This window comes from Pituophis catenifer, unplaced genomic scaffold, assembly GCF_029215685.1.
Source record: "Pituophis catenifer annectens isolate HBS135680 unplaced genomic scaffold, rPitCat1.0.hap2 SCAF_16, whole genome shotgun sequence".
In the NCBI taxonomy this organism is placed as follows: Eukaryota; Metazoa; Chordata; class Lepidosauria; order Squamata; family Colubridae; genus Pituophis; species Pituophis catenifer.
The window spans coordinates 868,931-884,518 of NW_027256896.1; the positions used below are offsets into that span (position 1 = coordinate 868,931).

The window sequence follows — 15,588 nt, forward strand, 5'->3', positions numbered from 1 at the left end:
AGATTTTGCAATGTCCTTCACCTGCCACGCCCACAGAACTGTTAGGGAAAAATTTTGGATTTCACCCCTGTGTGAAACACACCTACCTGAGAGGAGCTTGAGCTGTTGAGGTTCTGGGGATCTTGCATGCTGCAGGGCAGAATGTAGCAATTTACCCCATAATAAATGTTCCTATAACCTGCAGGTACACCACTGTTCTCTCTTCATTTTTAGGATGTTAATAGTGTGGCAGTGTCTCCAAATGACAAGCTAGTCGCCACAGGTTCCCAGGACAAGACAGCCAAGCTGTGGAACTGTGAAAATTGTGTGCTACTTGGAGTCTTCTCCGGACACAAACGTGGCATCTGGTGTGTGCAGTTCTCCCCAGTAGACCAGGTCTTGGCCACCTCTTCAGCAGACGGGACTGTGAAAATCTGGGATCTGCAGGACTTTAGCTGTCTGAAGGTATTGTGGAGAAAAAACTTAGCAGCTTACATAAATGCATTTCCATCTAGTAGAGAAATAAAAATTACAGGGTGGGTGGAATAATCTACAAGAAGTTAAAAACTGTTTATCTGAGAGAAGGTGGAATTTATCTATTATAGGAGCAAGCAAGAAAAAAAATACTCTGCAAAAAAAGATATTGAAAATTATGGAAGGCTAAATAGTTCCCTTCATTATTGAATAAGACTAAATGTTTCAAAAATGAACAAAGCATCACTTTTATTAAATAGTTGTGTCTTATAAATAACAGCAGAAGTAGACATTTTCAAAGAAAAAAATAGGACTAGAAAACTGTTCTAACTTGGCATTGCAGGTCATTAAACATGTTATCACATGACCGTGATTTGCGGTTTTACTGCTAAGAAAGCATTGATTCTGCTTATCAGAAGCCAGTTGTGGAGTGCACAAATAGTGGGCACATGACCACATGACACTGTGACAGTTGCAAGTGCAAGGACTGGTCATAAAATTACTTTTTCAGTGCTAGCATAACTTTGAAAGGTTGCTAAACAGGGCAGTTGTTAAGCAAAGTCATATGGTTCTTAGCTTTTCTTTGATTGGAATAACAGATTTTGTTTTGCATGAAAGCAAATGAGTATTTTTACACATTTTTTACCATTTCTCTGACCTATGCAGCTATTTATGTGCCTGAAGGAATTAGAGTGTCCTCAATATCATGCTCATCTCTCATCTTTCCTTCCTCATCAGACTTTCGAAGGTCATGATGCCTCTGTTTTGAAGGTCATCTTTGTGAGCGAAGGAGGACAGGTGCTTAGCAGGTATGGCTACCAGAGAAAGGGATTGTTTGCTGAGGCTGATGTGGCAGAACTTCAACATCTCCAAGCAGGGCTAGTAAAACTCTGGCTTGGAGAGCTGGTGCTGGCCAGGGTGCTTAATCTGCGTTGTCAAAGGTATTTGAAATGTTATCTTTCAGTGAAGATAGGCAAAAAATTTCTTCATGTCTTGGCTGGTTAAAAAATTTGTTAAGTTTCTTATTCCCCCCAGCACAGGAATCTTATTCCCTGTTTCTGCCCCTGTTGAAAAGAAACAGCACTGCTAAACTCTTATTTGTAGAACAAGTCAAAGTCAGATAAACAGAAGAATGGCACATAGTTGATCTCCTTCCCAAACCATGGTATTTGGGAACAAGGTTTTCCATGGTTTCTTATGTGTCCTGAGTGTGCAAGCAGTTTCACTTATGATAGGACTTCTTGAAAACAGCTTTCTAGGGAAGAGCCGCCTGGGGGGGGGGTGCAGAGATGCAGGCCTGATCCACATCCCCAACTAAGATAAAGTGGGATTCAGTGATCAGCACAAAGTTCCCTCTCCTCTGATGCCTCCATTCAGACATCCCAGTTAGCACATGGGATAAAACAGGCTGGGTGGCTAAGGGTTGGGCTCCACTCTGGCTCATTCTTGTGTAATGAAGTTTTGCTATGTTTTCTGAGGAAAAGGAAAGGAAATTTGCTGGTCACAAGATTAGAATGGATTTTTTTTTCTCTTTGGTTGATTCTGTTCCAGTTTATCTTTACTGTACTGAGTTTGGATTCCCACTTAGGATTCCTCCTTTCCTGGACATACTTTTTGGGTGAAGTGGGGAGAAACCACCCCTCATCCAAAATCAGTGTCTGGCCTCAAATTCCCACACTGCCTGTCCACCTCTCTTCTACAAGGAAGAACATTACTGACAAATTATCAGCCATGTGAGATTTCATGGCTTTGGCCTGGCTTCCTCACTGCTCCTCTTAGAAGAATACTTATTTCTACATACATTTGTAGATAGTTTTACTTCTGTTTGGGTTTTTCCTCTTCTGACTTTGCTGGGTTTTCCTCCCATTATTTTAATTCTGACAAGTAAACTATTTTGAGTGAATTTTCCTTTCCAAAGATGGGTGGGGATACCAACTTATAAATGCCACAGACTTAACCCCAGGTCATTCTTAATTCTTGCTTCTCTTTCCCCAAGTGGTGCTGATGGTCTCCTGAAACTCTGGACAATCAAAAACAATGAGTGTGTGAAGACCTTAGATGCTCACGACAACAAAGTATGGGCCTTGCATGCTAACAAGAAGGATGATACCGTGGTGACCGGCTCCACAGATTCACGGGTCTTATTGTGGAAGGTAGAACCTGCAAAGTTGGCTGATCTTAAATTCCCAATTCTAGCCTGGCTTATGTGCTTTACCTTCTTTTTTTTCTTATTTTTGATTTTTATCATTCTCCTTATTAGGCTTCCCTAGGACTAAGTATTCTTCACAAAAAGCTAAAGGATCCTGTCACAGTATTGATTCAATCTGTAATAAAGGGCTGCCATTTCTCAACGACATTGGTCAATGCTACTTGTTCATTTCTTCATGGAGCCAAGCCCATCAGTTTATCAATCTGTGCCATTGATTTAAAATTTGGAAACTGAAGTCATCCCGGAATTCTTCATTTCCCCACAAACATAGAGCTACGACTGAACATATCTTATTGTTATACCTGTTAACTTGGTTGATGTTAATGGAAGGCCAGAGAAAAAGATTGGTTGATCTTAGGACCTGGGAAGTTTTTTTTTTTTGTTTGTTTTTTGTTTGTTTGTTTTTTTAATTTGATTTATATGCCGCCCTTCTCCGGAGACTCAGGGCGGCTTACAATGCGTTAAGCAATAGCCTTCATTCTTTTGTATATTTTATACAAAGTCAGCTTATTGCCCCCACAAACTGGGTCCTCATTTCACCTACTTTAGAAAGGATGGAGGGCTGAGTCAACCTTGAGCCTTGGAGAGATTCGAACCAGCAGAAATTGCAGGCAGCTGTGTTAATAACAGGGTGCACTAAACCCCTGTACTATCAAGGCTCTTATATTTCACATGAATATAGATGGAACCTCAAATAATCTGGTCCTATACAAAATAGAGCCAGAATCTTAAATTGAAACAAACAAGTACTAGAGCAACTGATACAAATTTGGTGTGATATACTCAGAGTTTTATTTCCAAAAGCATTCTGCACAGCTGAACTTTTGAAAGCCCCTTTGAAAGAGCTTTTCAGTATTATTGTATGAATACAACCAAATGCAAGCCAAATCTGCTTCTTGCAGATATAGCAATAGTACCTAGACTTATATACCACCCAATAGTGCTTTACACCACTCTCTGGGCCATTTACAATGTTAGCATGTTTCTCCCAACAATCTGCGTCCTCATTTTACTGACCTCGGAAGGATGGAAGGCTGAGTCAACCTTGAGCCAGTCAGGATTGAATTCCTGGCTGTGGGCAGAGTCAGCCTGAAATATGCATTCTAACCACTGCTCCACCAGGGCTCTTACATGGCCACATTTTGCAAACCAGCATTCTCTGCTGGGTGTTACTATTTTACTTAGCTTGCTGCTTCTTTTGTGCAAAGCACTGCGGTCTAGAAGTCACCTTCTTTACCTTCCTGATTCTTCAGGGAAGGAATCCACCTAGAGACCCCATCTCATCTAGATCAGCAGTAGAGAGGATAAAAGCACACCTGTGTTTTTTAGGATAGCTCCTGAATTTCAGTATTTTAAATCGACTTTTCCCCCAAATGTACTTTGTCCAGCTATTTTTATTTATTTGTTTGTTTGTTTGTTTTTCTCTAGTTCATTAATACAGGTAAAGGATTGAATGTAATAACATTTGGTAAGAGAATATATATACAATGCTTTCTTGGTTGAGTCCTTTTTAATCTTAATTTAAAAAAATCTATGAATTAATTTTGCAAGCTGTCACAAATTTGGTAAGTTTCCCATATTGTATGTACCTAAAAGAGTCTTAGATCTGTCCTTCTTCAATAGTGCTGTGTTTGCTTGGATTGCAGATTACCAGAGAGCATTCCAGCTTCTAAATTTAATATAAATACAGTTCTTACCAAGAAGAATCTTGGCAGTTGAGATTGCAGTCAGCATTTTTATTTCAGTATTGCATTTCTTCAGACTGATAGAAGGCATTCAGTACTTGAGATAGGCTGGAACTCTTCCAAAGGGTTTATGGATGAATTGTTGCTTTATAGCAGTTTCATTTAAAAACAAGACAGTCTGCTAAGCCCTTCCACTTAATGAAGCTGCTTCTTCAACTGTAGTCTACTATTTTTACTTTATATGAGAGAAAAATTTTGTAGCATGAATTCATCGGGAAGATTGTTCTGTGTTTGTGGTGCATCTCCCATTTTTTAGAATACTTAGGATGGATCTTCTCATTCCAGGAGTGCTAATAGATTGTTTTGCACTTTAATAGCTTACCTGAAAGGCTCATTTTCAGGTAGGTGCCAAGATAGCAACTGTAACAGCAACTAAAATTCAGTTGTTAAACCTCCAAGACTCTTCCAGGGAGGGATCCCATCCAAGTAAATCCTAAAGTCCAGTGAGCTGCTCTGAACTTCCTCCTATAGTTCCACCATTTCCTCTTGTGTTGGCTTTCATACTTAGGACTCCTCAACTTTAGAAAGAGTCAAAAGCCACTGAGAGGATTTGATACCATATTTTCTTCCTGATCAGAGCTTTGTCTCCAACTTCAGAGGAGGAAATAGAAATAGACTTTAGTCTGAGTCAGAACTTTTAACACTGCAAAGGAAATGTTGAACTTGATTTGCAGATGCGCAAAATTTTCAAATTCTGCTAGCAACTTTTATTGGTGTCATTCTATGGTTATACTGTAGATGTACTTCTACCAATAGAAGAATGGAAATTTGGCCCTCCAGTCTAGTAGCACAAGAATAAGATCTCAGAAACAGAGTGAGAGTTATTGTAGTAGTATGTTATTTTAATTATCGATATAGCTTGGAGACAACCAGCGGGTATCATGTAGACCAAGCTGCCTAAAGATCAATCACTATAGGAAAAATATTAAAAGACATAATTGAAGGTACATCATGACATAATTAATTAGATACATTTTTAATAGATATGTAACAAATTGGATTATAACCTATCAGGAGATCTCCTGAATGGTAGGTAGTCTGTAATTTTTAAAAATTAAATAATAAATTCATTAAAAATTGAACCTTTTCATATAAAACATATCCGTATCATTGAGCATGTTTCAGTCAGTCAATATAGTATTGGATTACTTAGTTAATTTTTAAAAGAGGGATTTTCATATTTCAACCCCAAATCTGAAGCCAGGTATTGGAGCCGAAGTGGTTGATTGAATTTTGTCTTCCAAGGCTGCTGAAGAGAAAGTGAGGATTGACAGACATTTTCTCCTCCTCTGGTTTTGTACGTGCCTGAATCCAATTCCAAATTAGTTATATGTAAAAGAGTCAATGCAGCCTAATAACATCTCATTTTAGAGCATTCCAGAGATGAATGGAGAAATTCAAGATCAAGTGGCCTTCCAAGAGAGGCAGGAAGAATCAGTGCTGCCACCAAGGAAATATGTTCACGAAATTATGAAACAAATTTAGCGATACCCAGATTGTTTTCAGTCCTCCCTCATGGGATAACTTAGGCAATAGCCAAGCGACTCAAATCACTATATTAAATTTGTCCAGTAAAAATTGTACTTATGATACTTTCTACAAGCAGCAAGAAGAACAGTGATTAAGAGAAGATGCTGTCTTTCCAGCTCTTAACCTTCTGCAGAGTAGAATCCTGAAGGGGAAAAGTGTTCAAACACCAGCCCCACCTGATGCTCTGGGGCTGCCAGAGACCCACTGTCCAAAGTTCGTGGAGAGTGATGCTTACTGGTGCCATTGCCGCTGATGGAGGGGAGAAGAGGGGAGGTTGTCACATGCTCCCCGTCTATTGGACAGATCTATGGTCTGTTGCTTTCCTTTCAAAGCCATCCAAAGATTTTAAAACATAAAATCACTTCCAATATGTTCTTAAAGTTTCCTATATAATTTTACTCTGGACTCAGAATAATCGGTATTATTGACAAATTAATGTGGTTGCACCTTTTCATGGCTATGTGCCCAACAGTTTGAAACAATATTGTGTTCTATGCATGGCTGTTGCTTTGGTTCCAAAAAGCTGGCAGGATCTCATGTGGTTCAAAGGTTTTATTCTCTTCTGAAGCACCAACCACTCCATTTGGCGATTTTTCTATTTGTGTTTCATGTCTCTGTCTGTTAAAAGGATGTCACTCAAACAGAACTCGAAGAAGAGCAAGCAAAGCAAGAGGAACAGATCCTGAAGTGAGTATCCCCAAGCAGCATTTTAGCATGTTTTCATCTGGCGTCTTCTAGTTGTTAGGCAAGAGGCGCCGTCATCTCTGGCTGGCATGGCAGGGTTTGCTTTTCTCGTTGATTACATATAGTTATATATTTGCATATAGTTAGCGAATATCTGTGCTTTGCTTTTAGGTATTTTGAAAAAGTGTAATTGTGCAAAGAGAAGTCTCTAAATTTGTTTTGGGAATCTGCCATGTGTTGTGTATATTTATTTTGAATGTGGTTATTTAGATAAAAATCAAGTTTCCAAATCGCATGTAATTGGTGGCATCTAATTGCTTTTTAATACATTGCTTAATTAACTGCAATAGATATAGTGTACAAGTTGCAGGCTTGCAAATAAGATTATGAAAAGTATGAATTTGCATAAAATGTCTAATTCATTTGCCTGTTATGAAGGAATGCTATACTTGGACTAGGGAGCTTCAGCTAAAAAAACACTTGAACAATTTTCATGTATGACAGCTTCTCAGCAATTCTTCTTCTACCCAGGCAAGTGGCTATTTGAAAGGATTATATAATTAATACTGACTGGGGTCTCGGTCTCGTTCGCACAGTGTGGCCACCTCCATAATTCCCAGCTAATGCATCGAGAATAGTTCCAGCACAATTAGATTGTGGAAAAGATGGACTAGATGCTTCAGAGCAGGATGAAAAACTACCAGTCCAAACAAAGTAGAAAGCACATACTTAGGAATTTTAAATTTAGGAGTTTGTTTTCAGAAGTGGAACCAGGCCTTACAGCAGAGCAACACTCTTTGTGATCTTTGCTGTTATGAACATTTTGGGAAATCCTTGCCAAATTGCCCAGTGCCTTTTAATTACCTTGCGCTCACCTTTGCTGAATTACTATTAGAAAGGCAGCCATTCCCTACCTGTTGGGCTGGCAGAAGGACATCATCTCTTGCTGCCACCTATCTCCATATTGCTGGCTTTGGTCTGTCAGTCAGTGGCTGTATGAGTGTGTTTCCCTGGGCTACTTTGTGTTTCAGTCAGACAAACTTTAACGTTGTGGTAAAAGCTAAATGGCCAACACAACAGAGGAATAGGGGTAGAACTCAGGTATAGAAAAAACTCCCCCTGTGAATCTAAGAATCTCAGCTGCCTTGGGTGGATTTGCTGCTTTCAGTTTAGCCCAGCCCCCATTTGCTTCTCCATGTCTTCCAGAGAGCAGGAGCTGGCTAATCTGCTGCACAAGAAGCAGTTCCTGAAGGCCCTGGGCTTGGCGCTCTCCCTGGACTGGCCTCATACAGTGCTGACCGTCATCAAGGGTGAGACCTTGTTTCAGAGGAAGCCCGAAAGGCTTTCACTTTCCTCTGGCTTCAGACCTTCCCCCCCGCCCCGAGTCCCACTCAGTGGCCTGACGCTGCACATCACACCTAAGGAGGTCTGATCAGCCTCCATAGGCTTATTTCCAAGACAGCCCAAACATTACTTTTTCAAAGGGTTTTTAAATTTTTCCCAGATTTCATAATAGAGTTGTTTTGTATGTGAATCATCCAGAGATGTTATGGGGTGTCTATACAGAATGTGCAGCTAGAATCACACTCTAATCATAATTACCAGTTTGCTGGATGGGGAGGTATTCACTTCGAAGAACACAGTGGTTGCTGGATTTCCTTCACCTAGCGGCCTCTCCCCCCCCCCCCCCCCAAAAAATGTGTATTTGTGCTAATAGTGGCTCTTGCCTCTTTGGGACATATTGCTATTGGGAGGGGGGGGGGGAAACCGAAAGAAAACATATTTAGAGAGCTACCAGCAGCTTGGGTTAAATCTGAAATTTTAGCTCAAGAGCCAATCTAAATGTTGCCAGAAAATCATGATTTTTAAAGCTATGGTAAATACACAGGAAGAATAACATTTGTTCTATTTCATTAAATCCAATTTAATTTTGTCCTAAATTGATCCATTTTGGTTGTGATCTTATTTTCTTATGAAGTGTATATCCCCTGGTGCAACATCTAAAGGGACAGGATTCTAGGTCCCAAAACATTGTACATCTTGACATACAAGGACGTCAAGGATTATAATTATATTATTATATAAGTAAATATATAATTATATATTATAACTATATTGTCCTTGTAATGTCCTTTAAGGGTATTAATTTTAAGAGATATCTGCAGCATACTACATTTATTCAGATGAGACTGGTAAAAATTTGCAGCCTGGGTGTGCAATCACACCACCGGTGGTCATTTAGGGACTGTTCAAAGTTATAATGGACCTCTCCGGAACTACTTACCATCTGTTTTCGAAAGCCTGATGGCCACGCCATGATCGATTTTGGGTGCTTGGTAACCAGCTTGCGTTTGCAGAGTCCTGCAGCACGTGACTGCAGTTTTCAAGGTTTTTTGGCTGTGTTCAGCATTTATTTCTGGTTTACAGCAAAAGACACCCATTGTGTATAATGGATTCATTTAATGATCATCACAGAAATGGTCATAAATTTGGGTGTGGTCACATGGCAATGGCTGCCATGACTTATGACCATAATTCCAGGCTCAATTACAGTCATAAGTTAAGGTTTGTAGTTTGTCCAACGCAGCCCTGAGAATATGATGGAGGGAGGGTGTCTTTCTCAGTAAAGAGCAGGATCACAGGTGGAGTGATCATTTTTGTCCCCTTGTTTTCTGTCCACCGGGAATTTGATAACGTTTGGTTACCTTGTCTCCCTCAGCCATCCTAAAGGAGCCCAGAGGAAAAGAAGACTTGGCAAAGAACTTGATGAAGTTACGGAAAGACCAAAAGGGTCAGTATGCACCCCAGTTGGCCCAGCTTCTGCGTGCACATGGGTTTTTTTATGTATACAGGTGCATGCAGACATCTATGCGTGTTTACAAAAGACAAACTAGGCAGGTCATAGGAGGAAGTTCTCGGTCCAAACTTCTTTCTTTTTATTGAAAATTGGCCCTTTGGAGGGACACAGTGTGGTATAGTAGTTAAGACATCAGGCTGCAGAAAAGGAGACTGTGAGTTCTAGTCCCACATTAGACAAAATCCAGCTAGGTGTCCTTGGGCTGGAGTCGCTTAGCTTTAAGAAAGACTCAATAGCAAACCACTTCTGAAAAAAACTTGCAAAGATAGGACTTGTCCAGGCAGTCTCCGAGAATCAGACTTGATTGAACAGAAGGGGGAATAATCCCTTTGGAACAAAAGACCATTGAGCAGCTTGACCTTTGCCCCCTTCTTTTTTCTGGTTAAATACTCCCATTCCCGACGTTTTTTCTCCTGACTGGAAACAAGTCAACCTAGTTACCTATTTTCCTTTACAGATAGAACAGTTCTCCTGGGGACTTCCTCCTCTAGCCAAGAAACTCAAACTAAGAATCTTTGCCTTTCAGAGCCAGGAAACATTAGTCCAGCTGGAAGAATGCCACTCTTCTTTTTTTATAGTAATTTTATTAAAAAATAGAGGTGCAACAATAAAAAACTAATATAAACTAAAAATAGGAATAAAAATGTCACAGAAAAAGGAAAATAGAAACAAAAGAAAAAATAAGAGTGTAGTAAAGAAAATGAAAAGAAATATATAAAGAAATGACTTCCTCCTTCACAAGTATAAATGATTTTAATAACTTATCACCTTTTCTAAAAATGAAACAAATCTGCTTTTCCCATCTCATATCTATAAACAAACCCTTAAAAGCTCATCATTTAAGTCCTGATCATCAAAAGTTTATTAAGGGCCCAGAGATAACCACATATCTATTTAAAATTTGATCAAATAAACCAACTTTATATTCCTTCTTTTTAACAATCTTTTTTTTTATTGAAAAAGTTTTACAAATATCAATTTTCCCCCATTTCCCCCCCATCCCTCCCTAACCCCCCAAGCCCGCCCCTCTCCCTGTGACTTCCCCAAGGTGAAATCCATCCACATTATATTATAACATACTTTACCACCCCTCTATTTTCCCCCCTGTGCACTATACATTTCTACATAACAATAAACTATTTTGCCCCCTATAAACTATACATTTCTACACAACATTTAGCTAAAAGCTATCTGGTACTTCCTAGTTTGATATTTATTCTGCACATAATCTATCCATTTCTTCCACTCCCATACATAAGTCTCTTGAGTCCTGTCTTTTAAGTATGCTCTTCTTTTTAACAGTCTTGATCTTTAGTTCCTTCAAATTAATATTCTAGAACCTGGGTTTTTTTTTTCCTTTTTTTCCTTTTTTTCTTTGTTCCTTTTCACAAAATTATTCAAAGCTTTAACAAGCCTCTTATATAGGAAAATTATCCAGGTCACTTCTTGGTTTGTTACTTGTATATCCCTTTTAATTATTAAGACATCAACAGAATTATTTTGTATATCCAGAGTAGCATCTTTTTACATATTCTTGTAGCCTGTAATTTATAAATCCATTTTCAGATCAGTCTCACGTCACAGCCTTGTCTGATAAAATTTGTTTCTCTTCTATAACGTATTTTAAATACTATATTTAGAGGCAGATGCTTAATATTAACTTGTGGGTCCATTGTTAAAAAATATCCTTCAGTGTGTTGAATGTTAAAATACATATATTTTGTTCCATATTGTATTTGTAAGTCAAATGCAAGTGTTCTTTTTCTTTAATTGTAATCTTTAGTTCCTTCTAATTTCCTCTAGTGTCCAACTTTCAAAGTCTCATTGTATTATGTTTCAAAACTTCTAAGTTGGTTCAAAATGCAGCAGTCCACATACTTCTGCACAAGTCCCTTTTTTATGGGACCTGCATTGGTTACTGATTAACAACCTAAGGGGCTAGTTATCACCTTTAAAGGCCTACTCCAGCCCATCAGAGCAGGAAGGCACAGTATGTTGCAGATCCCATCTTTTAGGGAAGTACGTTTAGTGGGACTAAGGAAAAAGTCCTCTTCTGTGGTGGCTCCTCCCTTTGGAATACCATTTACCTGGAGATAAGATTGATCCTCCCTCCCAACTTTCTACTTTCTGGAAATCCCTGAAGACATGGAGACCCCTGGTTGATACAGAGCCAATAAGGCGGCTGGTGTGATTGCATGGTTGCTGTCATGGGGGCTGGAAGGTGGGATGGTATGTTTATGGGCTCTTACATGGTGAAATGTTCATATGGTAAGCTGCCTGGGATCATCTTGTATGAGTTAACTGGCCATGTTTGTTTGTTAGTTTGTTTAATAAAGCAGGCAGGTAAGAGGCATCTAATCTCACAACCCTTAACAGGGTAAGTATGAATTCAGCGGCCCCTCATTGCTAATGTGTCTTTCTTGTGCTTTTTTCCCCAGAGGCAGTTCTGAAGTTTTCCATCACGTGGAACACCAACACACGGAACTGCCACGAAGCCCAGGCAGTGGTGGAAATCCTCCTCAAGCACGAGAATCCAGAGGATCTCTTGAAGTATGAAGGGATCAAAACTGCGGTGGAGTCTCTCCTGCCATACACAGGCAAGTAGCTCTTCTTCCAACTTCATCAGTAAATGGTGGCCCTTGTTTCTCCAAGAAATCTGCTCTTAAATAGGATTAAATGGCTTTGACTTTAACAGTTGAAATGTACATTTGATATTTTGGGAAATACACACAAGTTCTTGTGTGCTCAGGCTCAGTTTTTAGTGACAGCCTTATCACAAGCTAACAACTCTGATTGGTCTGCAGGTCTGGGCTCTTCATCACGTTTCTACTTTTCAGCCTATCGTGGCTCACCTTCAAAGTGGGGCCTGACACCCGGGTACCTTATATTGTCTGAATCTGAAGCAAACAATATATGTGGGACAATGACCCTGCCCCCCAGCCCCATTTTCAGCCTTTCAGGTCAAGAAAATTTTCAGTGGGCGGGTCCTGATTTCCTCTTACATCATCCGGCTGCTCAGTGAGACTCGATGCAAATCAGCTTTTTCTGCCAGGCAGAAATTAGTTCCTGCATCATCATGAACCTGGTTTCAGGGTGGGTGTACGTGCGAGTGTGAGCTCCTCAGAGGCCAAAAGGGGCCTTAGAGTATAGATGGGTTCTGATCCTTCCAGGAAGGCCTCATCAAGGCAGAAAAATCCCTCCATGTAGTCTTCTCTAGACCCAAGCACACCGCCCGCCCCCACACACTTCCTGTAGCTCCAGGCAAAAGGGAAATTCCCAGGCCATTAGAGGGCAGCTTGGGGACTGAGAAAGTTCCAAGAAAGCAAAGATTAGGGTGTTTCATTATTATGTGATCAGAGTAATTATGTAACTTCCAATTTTCCTGGTGGGCCTGCAGCATCTTCTTCTGTTGCTTTGAATGTGAAACTAAATGTTTCTCTGCTGAGGGTTTTTTTTTCTCAGCCTTGGAAAAGATTCCCAAATAACTGCATTTGTCTTAATCCTCAGCTGGTTCAGCAAAGGCTGGAAGATATTATGGGTCCAATACATCTGAAGGATATAAATGAAGAAAGATGATGCAGGGACAGCCACACCTGTGTGTGTGTGCTAAAGAAGCTAGAACAGTGACTTTGACCATGCAACTGAAGCCATGCATATTTTATCAATTCAAACTATTACCTCATAGGATCTAAATAATTATGTGTTAAATAAGAAATTGCCTAGAAATATGTGATCATGGAACAGAAATTTGATCGACAATTCTTCACGTTGCTCCTTGTTGGAAAAATTGAGTTCAGATATTGACAAGAGACAGCTATGTCTTCTACAATGCACCAGTATATTTATTTTTGCCCTCTGCTTCAAGTGCCCTCTGTTTCTCTTGGTTATAGTAGATTTCCTACAGGAAAAATATTGTGGTTGCAGAGTTGTCAGGTCTGCCTCTACTCAAATCCTAGGAAAGAAAAACCCTTCAGTCCATAGATTTAGAGAAAAGGGACTTTTACTAGGAAAGTATTTTTACTGCAGTTAATCCAGGCAAGATCTGAGGCAAAACCACATGAAACAACCCCAAGAGCCCTAACTAGGCAACCAGAGTTCAAACAATGGCCAAAAGTCTTTGATTCAGATGCATCATCTCTGGCTGCTGCATACCAGAGCTTAAAGAAATGGTCTTGGACAGATAAGCAAAGTCCAAGCTGGCCATTGCAAAGCCTCATGAAAAATTTCCACGGTCTCCTCCTGCACGCTTCCCCCCCCCCCCCACACACACACACGTGCCCATCGCTCCCCCCCTCCCCTTCCCATGGCAGCTGACAGCAAGCAAGTGAAGAAGGAAGCTGACATCCGTGCCCCTCCCCCCCTCCCGTCACAGGGCTTCAGCCCTACAAGAAAGAAAAACACAAAATACACAGAACAAAATAACACATCAGCACAGAAGGACATTGACACATTCAGGGCTTTCAGGGTACGGTCGGTGAAAGTTTTGGAGGAGTTTAGGAGCTCAGACATGTTTAGAGTCCGTTTGGACTGTGCAGAGGGAAAATGTTTCCCCACAGCTAGTTATTGGGGCCTGCCTCTATGTTTCCTTGAATCCAGAATTTCCTTAATTTCAAAGTGCTGCTTTCTCTCCTTCAGTTAAAATTGGCCCAGGAGAGGCATCAGATGCAAGGCAAAGAGGCGTCACAGTTTCAGGTTTCAACAAGCTGCAGTGAAACCCAGGTGAATACGCTGAGATTCTTAGGCAACTCCAATGCATAGTGACTGGATTAATTACCTTAACAATGGGGAATGGCCCCACATATTTAGGTCCCAGTTTCTTCAACTGTTGGGTGGACTGTAAATATTTCATGGAGCGGTAAACTCTATCACCTTCTTTAAAATCTTTTGGCTTCACACGGTTTTTAGTCGGCTTGTTTCTATTGTGCCTGATGTGCATCTTCCAGTGCCTTACGGGCTACTGGCCAAGTGCTCTGGAGTTGTGCTGTCCAGTCCATTAGGGAAGGTATTTCTTGTTTTTCTTGGGGCAGCTCTGGCATAGCTACAAAATTCTGACCAGAGGCCATCTTAAGTGGGTTGAACCCTGTGCTCCAATGCCAAGAATTGTTGTAGGCTACCTTGCAAAAGGTAAAAGGTCAGCCCAATTGTCCTAAAGAAAGATGATTAGGGGGCTGGAGACTAAAACATATGAAGAATGGTTGCAAGAACTGGGCATGGCTAGTTTAGTGAAGAGAAGGACTAGGGGACACATGATAGCAGCCTTCCAATATTTGAGGGGCTGCCACACAGAGATGGGGGGGGGGCAAGCTATTTTCCAAAGCACCTGAAGGCCAGACCAGGAACAATGGATGGAAACTGATCAAGGAGAGATTCAACCTGGAAATAAGGAGGAATTTTCTGACAGTGAGAACAATCAACTATTGGAACAGAAGTTGCCTTCAGAAGTTGAGGTTCATCCCTGGAAGCTTTCAAGAAGAGACTGGACTGTCATCTGGCAGCCACATTTCCTACCTCTTGTCACTCATGGAGGTAGCCAAGCCTCCTTAATGCCACCACCACTGAGAGCATTACCTTAACTACACTTGACATTGCCTTTCACGGCATGTTATCAAAGGGGAGGGAAGCAATCTTCCCATGAAAGAATGTGATAAATTTGGTCCCAGCCTTAAAAACCACCAACTTCCAGTGAGGCTGAGTAGGTAACCAACCATTACCAAGGACAGCTGCCCTTGCCTGCCTCCTTAGTTTTCATTTCTTTTTTCCTCTTTGCAGAACGCCACTTCCAGAGGCTGGGCCGGCTACTCCAGGCCTCCATGTTCCTTGATTTCATGTGGCAAAACATGAGGTTGGCTGAGGCTCCCAGGTGGGACGAAGAGATGGAGACATGATGGCTGAAGCTCATCTGCCAGTACTTGTCCACATCCCAAAACAGTTTGACACTCCCTCACCAACAATGTTTTAAAGAATGCTTTATATAATAAATATATAATAAATACATACTTATTTGTATAAATAAACTTGTCTCTCATTTGCTGGGCCATACAAGTTCTCCACCCCAGTGTCTTTTAAAAAATAACACACTTAATTCCTTAACAATACTGATCTTTCACAGA

At 40.6% G+C, this 15,588-nt stretch overlaps 1 protein-coding gene across 2 annotated transcripts in view; it reads left to right on the forward strand.

Annotated features, from left to right (window-relative positions):
• Positions 1 to 15,448, forward strand: part of TBL3 (transducin beta like 3) — a 54,577-nt gene extending 39,129 nt beyond the window's left edge. Inside the window, exons 15-23 of one of the 2 annotated variants that reach the window (XM_070955459.1) lie at positions 214 to 444; positions 1,192 to 1,262; positions 2,450 to 2,606; positions 6,566 to 6,624; positions 7,828 to 7,931; positions 9,341 to 9,412; positions 11,917 to 12,075; positions 14,114 to 14,197; positions 15,248 to 15,320. In XM_070955459.1, coding sequence (XP_070811560.1) covers positions 214 to 444; positions 1,192 to 1,262; positions 2,450 to 2,606; positions 6,566 to 6,624; positions 7,828 to 7,931; positions 9,341 to 9,412; positions 11,917 to 12,075; positions 14,114 to 14,190 — 930 coding nt within the window. In that variant the 3' untranslated portion in view covers positions 14,191 to 14,197; positions 15,248 to 15,320. Of the gene's footprint in view, positions 1 to 213; positions 445 to 1,191; positions 1,263 to 2,449; positions 2,607 to 6,565; positions 6,625 to 7,827; positions 7,932 to 9,340; positions 9,413 to 11,916; positions 12,076 to 14,113; positions 14,198 to 15,247 lie in introns of both variants that reach the window. The other variant, XM_070955458.1, reaches the window with a different exon arrangement.
• The last annotated feature ends 140 nt before the right edge of the window (positions 15,449 to 15,588 follow it).